Raw genomic sequence first — 7,500 nt, 5'->3', positions numbered from 1 at the left:
GAGAGAGAGAGAGAGAGAGAGAGAGAGAGAGAGGGAGAGACAGAGAGAGAGAGAGACATAGAGAGAGAGAGAGAGAGAGAGAGAGAGAGAGAGAGAGAGCCATAGAGACAGAGAGAGAGAGAGAGACAGAGACAGAGAAATGCAGATGTTACGCATTTTCATTCTCCGTCAAATTTAACCGTAGGATTTCTTTGAAGGTGTTCAGGTTTGTCTCCCCCTTGTGGCTTAAAAATGTCAACGCACGAGACGAGCCTGGGCAGCCATTTACCCGTGCGGCAGAGGGAGAACATTTCCAACTCCCGCTGAACAATCTTCCATCTGCATTTGAACGCAACTTGTGCGTGTGTGCGTGCGTACCTGTACAGTGATGGTCCGGTTGACCCTGGTCATGTTGACACTGTGGGGCTGACCGTTAGCCAGGTTCCTCTGGTCCACGTCCACAGAGAAGGGCTCCTTCTGCCCCCCCAGCTGGTACCTCATCTGCAGAACACCTGGGGACCCACAGCACAGGGCTAGGCTGTGTGTGTGTGTAAGTAGCTGTTTGTGTGTGAGTGTATCTGTCTGTGGGTGTGTGCGAGAGAGTTGATGTTTATGTGTGTGTGTGTGTGTGTCTGTGAGTAGGTGTTTGGGTGTGTTCATGTGTGTGGGAGAGAGATTGTGTGTATTTGAGTGTGGAATATAGGGACTTCTAATGTGTGTGTGTTTCTGTATGTGTGTGTGTGTGTCTCACCGTTCTGTCGTAGTACGATGGCCAAGTAGTCCTCGGTCTTGGTGCTCACGTACAGCAGGATGGCCGGAGCGCTCGACGTGCTGAAGCTGAACGCCACTTCCTCTGTTGTCAGGTTCACTTCCTGTGGGGTCAGAGGCTGTAGCGCCATCCTGCCGTCCTTATTGGCTGCTGCTGCTGCTTCAGGCAGGAAGTTGTATCGAATCAGAGTTCCTGCCTCGAAGAAACCTCCCACCTCTGAGCAGGGATAGACCACACACACATCCACACACACACACACACACACACACACACACACACACACACACACACACACACAAATGAATCAGTCCAGGGGTTATAATGTGGCAGGTGTTAAATTGTTCCAGTGTGTGATATAAACCATTGTTCACGAGTAAATGAGATCAGCTGATGGAACATTCCAGCCATTCCAGAATAGATATTGATTTTCTTTATCGAGCATGAGAGTCCCTCCATAACGTGTGTGTGTGTGTGTCTGCGTGTGTGTGTTAAGATGTGTAGCAAGCCATGCCATACATTAGACATCAGGTGGAAGAAAAGGAGGCAGGGGAAATCATTGGAGATAATAACAAAATGTGTGTGTGTGACTGTTTGTGTGTGTGTGATAGTGTGAGTATCTGTGTTTAGAGTGAGTGTTTGTTGGTTTTACCTTTATGTAACCAGGAAAGTCAGTAAGAACAAACTATTATTTACAAATGCAGCCTGGCAAGTGACAAAAGTCAGTTGAGGAGACAGGGGGCAAAAGGTCTGCGGGATAAAAAACATAAAACCAAGATACTGAAAGCACAACAATAAACACAGATCTAAAGACTCGCACTCAAAGAGCAACATCGAGAAAATAACATAGTCCTCCTCTCGACATTCCCAGACAGGCAAGAATGTTGTTAGTGTCAAAGCATTCTTCACCAGTGAGAAAAAGCTAGTATGGTGATCCATGTTTCCAGCTTCAGGGACTTAAGTCGTGCGTTCCAGTCAATAGCTGCAGCAGACTGGAACGATGAGACACCAAAGGACGTTTGAGATTTGGGGACTTCTGACTGTGTAGGGAAGACTGGGTGTTGTATGCAAGAGGCGCTTGGCACAGCAGGGGGCCGAGGTAGGGGGGTGAGGTAGGGGGGTGAGGTAGGTGGGTGAGGTGGGGGGGTGAGGTAGGGGGGTGAGGTAGGTGGGTGAGGTGGGGGGGTGAGGTAGGGGGGTGAGGTAGGTGGGTGAGGTGGGGGGGTGAGGTAGGGGGGTGAGGTAGGTGGGTGAGGTGGGGGGGTGAGGTAGGGGGGTGAGGTAGGGGGGTGAGGTAGGTGGGTGAGGTGGGGGGGTGAGGTAGGGGGGTGAGGTAGGGGGGTGAAGTAGGGGGGTGAGGTGGGGGGGTGAGGTAGGGGGGTGAAGTAGGGGGGTGAGGTGGGGGGGTGAGATAGGGGGCTGAGGTAGGAGGTTGACCCCGGAGGGGTTGGTAAATAGCAGTTAGCCAGGGGATATTTTGACGTGTGTGTGCAGGGGAGGCCAGTTATCAAGAGAATACAGTGTGCACTTTTGAGGGGGGGGGGGGATGGATGGCAGAGAAACTAAACCTGTCAAGGGTTTTGATGCAAATCTATTTCTGCATAAATTCTGTAAAGTGTGTGTGTCAGAGTGTACGTGTGAGTGTGTGTGTGAGTGTGATTGAGCGTGTACACACTTGTGTGAGTGTGTGTGATCGAGTGCGCTTGTGTGCGAGGGAGGGTGTGTGCTTGTGTGTGCGAGCATGAACAACTGCGTGTGTGTGTGTGTATTTGGTGGTTGGAGGGGAAGGGTCACACGAGAGTGTCAAACCCATGGACCATGTCCTCTGTGTTCCACGCTACACCTCATCCTGTCAGTAAAAAAGCTTGACACAACACGCAACAAAAGAAACCCGTTTTGAGAGTGTAACTTTCCTCAAACGCACGCACGCACACACGCGCAACCAGAGGGACAAACTTTGCCATCTGACACATTCATCCCAAACACAGCTGTTGTCAGGCGCAAAGGATCATGGGGAGCTGAACGGTCTCCCTTATGGCTTGTGTGATCCTGTATGTGTGCGTGCGTGTGTGTCTGCGTGCGTGTGTGTGTGAGTACGCGCTCGTGTGTGTCTCCTCGTGCGCTTGTCTGTGTGTCTGCGTGAATGTATGTGTACGTGTGTGTGTCTGAGTGTGTGTACTTGTCTGAGTGTGTGTGTGTGTGTGTGTGTGTGACCCCGGGGCCCAGAGAGCAGAGGAAGGAGAGATGGTAATAATGCCACTGTCCCCAGAGCCAGGTGTAAATATGGATACAATGGAAATACACAACGCAATTATGGCTGCCTTCATGCATGTTTCATAGAGGAGAGAGGAGAAGAGAGGACAGGAGAGGGGAGGAGAGTGGAGAAGGGAGGAGAGGAGGGGAGGGGAGGGTGGAGAAGGAGATCAATGAGGAGGACAGGGGAGGGGAGAAGGAGGAAGGAGAGGACAGGAGGGGAGAGGACAGGAGAGAGGAGGAGAGGAAGAAGGGGAGATGACAGGAGAGGATGAAAAGGGGAAGAGAGGAGAGGGAAGAAAGAACACAGAGGGGGAGAGGAGGTCCATTGGGGAAGTGACAGGGCTCTGGGACACACACACACACACACTGAGAAGCACACTGTTGGCCCTGCAGTGTTTGATAGAGGTCTTGACAGAATTCCGAGGAAGTACTTTCATGTCTTTGAAGGTCATTAGCATATTCTCATTGTCTGTCACCAACCTCTGACACGCACACACACACGCGCGCACACACACACAGTCACACACACACGCACACACACAGTCACACACACACACGCACACACACAGTCACACACACACACGCATAAGACGCATTCCACTCATCTCATCGCCCCCTGCCTGGTTTAGAAAACACTGCTCAAATTTCGAAAACAAATGAATTCATGTGTCACACAGATCAACGTTGTGTCTGTCCTCCTGACAGTGGAAACACAGCGTCCAACAACAGGGGGGGGTGGTTTCTGGAGAGAGAGATGAGAAGTTAACTTTGCATGCGGCCCGCTTTACCGCGCCAGCATCCACTCTGGAACAGAAGTCCTACACCAGCCTGTCACATCCAGGGAAACTCAGGGGGACACTTCTGGAGCTCCTGTCCAGCTTGTCTCTCTCTCGCCGTGAGCTACTGGACCTTCTCCAGACCTCGAGATGATACATGGCAAGATGGCGCCGATGATGGCTGCCTCGGTCGTTAGGTGCGCTCTTTTTTGTCTTGTTTTGTCTGTTAATTCAGTGTTCTGCCAAGATTTCCGGGGTTCTCTAACTAGAGAAGTACTTCTAAACATCAGGACTACAACTCCTGTGGATTTATTTCCCACTTTTCTGCTTCCAGCGGCAGAATTAGTGGGAATTATAGTCAAGCCGCCCTCGGCTTTGTCCTAGCAGCGAAGCGCCGTAGGAGAGGCAAACGAGCCGGTGCTCTGGTGCGACTCCATCGGCGTGGGGCACGCACAGCGTTACCGGGGATATTTCTCTCCAACTTGCGTTCACTGAGCAACAAACTGGATGAACTTCAGCTACTGGTGTGGAAAAACAGAGACTTTCATTCATCTTCCGTTTTGTGCTTTACGGAGACATGGCTGAGTGAACTGATCCCAGACTCTGCGCTACAGCTAGCAGGTTTCAAACTGCTGAGAGCGGATCGTGACCCTGTGCTCTCTGGCAAAACGAAAAGCGGTGGTATTTGTTTTTACATTAACAGTGGCTGGTGTGAAGATGTGACAGTGATTCTGCAGCACTGTTCTCCTGATCTGGAATCATTTTTTATTAACTGTAGATCTTTTTACTCGCCACAAGCGTTTGCATCATTCATTCTGGTTGGCGTCTACATGCCTCCGCAGGCTAGCGTCAACGAGGCTCAACGTGTGCTCGCCAGCCAGATACTGATTGTGGAGCATGAAAATCCGGATTCCTTGGTTATTGTGCTAGGCGACTTTAACAAAGGCAATCTCACTCAAGAACTCCCAAAATATAGACAATTCATCAAATGCCCTACCAGAGAAGGAAACACCTTGGATCACTGCTACTCTACAATCAGCAAAGCATACCATGCGGTCCCCCGAGCAGCACTGGGTCACTGACCACGCCATGGTCCACCTGATTCCTGCATACAGGCAGAAGCTAAAGCGCTGTAAGCCTGCTGTGAGGACATCAAAACAGTGGACCAGTGAAGCTATGGAGGATCTGCGGGCGTGCTTGGACTGCACTGACTGGGACATGTTCACGACTGCTACCAATAGTCTGGATGAGCTCACAGAGGCTGTGACATCATACATCAGCTTCTGTGAGGACTGCTGTATACCAACACGCACCAGGGTAAGCTACAACAACGACAAACCCTGGTTTACAGCTAAACTCAGAAGGTTGAGGTCAGAGAAAGAGGCTGCGTTTAGGAGTGGGGACAAAGACAGTTTCAAGGAGTCGAAGAACAGGTTTAGCAAGGCGGTGAGGGAGGCTAAACGACTGTACTCAGAGAGACTAAAACACCAATTCTCTGCAAACGACTCTGCTTCTGTCTGGAGAGGGCTTAGGCAGATTACCAACTACAAGCCCAGAGCCCCCCACTCCACTAACGACTCCCGCCTGGCCAACGACCTGAATGAGTTCTACTGCAGATTTGAAAGACAATTGGACAGTCCTGAACTACCCCTTCCCACCCAGGAGGCCTCCCACCCCCCCTCTACAGTGACGACTCTCTCCATTCAGGAGGGTGAAGTTAACAGACTTTTCAAGAGGCAGAATCCCCGCAAAGCAGCTGGGCCGGACTCTGTCTCTCCAGCCACCCTCAAGCACTGCGCTGACCAGCTGTCTCCGGTGTTTACCTACATCTTTAACACCTCCCTTGAGACATGCCATGTGCCAGCCTGTCTCAAGTCCTCCACCATCATCCCTGTGCCCAAAAAGCCAAGGCCAACAGGACATAATGACTACAGACCCATCGCCCTGACCTCTGTGGTAATGAATGTCTTTCGAGCGCCTGGTGCTGGCACACCTTAAATCCATCAGTGACCCTCTACTGGACCCCCTGCAGTTTGCCTACAGAGCCAACAGGTCTGTGGACGATGCAGTTAACATGGCCCTCCACTTCACCCTACAGCACCTGGACTCCCCAGCATCCTATGCCAGGATCCTGTTTGTGGACTTCAGCTCTGCCTTCAATACCATCATCCCCGCCCTGCTTCAGGACAAGCTCTCCCAGCTGAACGTGCCTGATTCCACCTGCAGGTGGATCACAGACTTCCTGTCTGACAGGAAGCAGTGCGTTAAGCTGGGAACACAAGTCTCACAAGTCCCCAACCTGGTGACCTGGTGCAGCCAGAACAACTTAGAGCTCAATGCTCTTAAGACAGTGGAGATGGTTGTGGACTTCAGGAGGAACACAGCCCCACTCACCCCCATCACCCTGTGTGACTCCCCAGTCAACACTGTGGAGTCCTTCCGCTTCCTGGGCACTATCCTCTCCCAGGACCTCAAGTGGGAACTGAACATCAGCTCCCTCATCAAGAAAGCACAACAGAGGATGTACTTCCTTCGGCAGCTGAAGAAGTTCAACCTGCCAAAGACAATGATGGTGCACTTCTACTCAGCCATCATTGAGTCCATCCTCACCTCCTCCATCACCGTCTGGTACGCTGCTGCCACTGCCAAGGACAAGAGCAGACTGCAGCGTATCATCCGCACTGCTGAGAAGGTGATTGGCTGCAATCTGCCTACCCTCGAGGACCTGCACACCTCGAGGACCCTGAGGCGAGCGAGGAAGATTGTGGCCGACTCTTCCCACCCTGGACACTCCCTGTTTCAGTCACTCCCCTCCGACAGAAGGCTGCGGTCCATCAGGACCAATACCTCACGCCACAAAAACAGTTTCTACCCTTCCGCTGTTGGCCTCTTCAACAAGGCCAAGGGACCACACTGACTCTAATGACTTCTTGCTTAAAACACACTGCTTTTTGCACTGCATTACAAAATGGTATATTGTACATTTGTATTTTTTGTAATATTTGTATTTTTATATTGTAATTTACGGCAACTTATATTTTATTTTATTGTATATTTAATTCTATTCTAATCCCACTTAGTACTGCTAGTTTATGTACCCTTAGTATAGATAGTCCACATATTTAAATTTTAGGTATATGTTTATTGTATGCACCTTCCTGCCAAAGCAAATTCCTTGTCTGTGCAAACTTTCATGGCGAATAAATCCCATTCTGATTCTGATTCTGATTCTCTCCACAGTTGAGAGCGTGTGTGTGATGTGTGTGTGCGTGCGAGCAGGAGAGTGTGGCGAAGGCGTGTGTGGGGGTGTGAGTGCGCGTGCGTGCGCACGTGCACACACTCCTCACAAGAGGTCGTGTCGACGGAATATTCTCCATCACTAGCCGAATTTCGTACGGAAAATGACGGAAAAATCGGAAGGCCGTCTGTCATTTGGACCGGTTCGAACAACGAGGGTGATCGAGCGCAAATGTAAACGCTTCGCACCCCGGGCCAGTTGGGGATGAACACGGATATTAACGAGCTGCGCGTTCTCGTCATTGGATCGTCCCCCCGTCGGCCCCCTCACCCTGGCTGCAGAAGGGCCCGTCGTAGGCGCTGGAGGAGCAGTCGCACGAGTAGCCGTTGTACTTCTCCACGCATCGGCCCCCGTGCCTGCAGTACTGGGCGTAGCTGGTGCAGTGGCCCTGGCAGCCCGGCCTCACGCCCGGCGTCACCTGGGCA

At 51.4% G+C, this 7,500-nt stretch overlaps 1 protein-coding gene across 1 annotated transcript in view; it reads right to left on the bottom strand.

The window, feature by feature from the left end:
- Positions 1–7,494, bottom strand: part of LOC134035235 (contactin-associated protein-like 2) — an 8,294-nt gene extending 800 nt beyond the window's left edge. Inside the window, exons 1-3 of the mRNA XM_062480169.1 lie at positions 7,346–7,494; positions 731–964; positions 358–491 (exon numbers count right to left, since the gene is read on the bottom strand). Coding sequence (XP_062336153.1) covers positions 358–491; positions 731–878 — 282 coding nt within the window. The 5' untranslated portion in view covers positions 879–964; positions 7,346–7,494. The remainder of the gene's footprint in view (positions 1–357; positions 492–730; positions 965–7,345) is intronic.
- Between the last annotated feature and the right edge of the window lie 6 nt (positions 7,495–7,500).

The sequence above is a fragment of the Osmerus eperlanus genome, chromosome 15 (genome assembly GCF_963692335.1).
Source record: "Osmerus eperlanus chromosome 15, fOsmEpe2.1, whole genome shotgun sequence".
NCBI classification, from domain to species: domain Eukaryota; kingdom Metazoa; phylum Chordata; class Actinopteri; order Osmeriformes; family Osmeridae; genus Osmerus; species Osmerus eperlanus.
The sequence above is the reverse complement of the archived record's forward strand: the minus strand, read 5'-3'. Positions and strand labels throughout refer to the sequence as shown.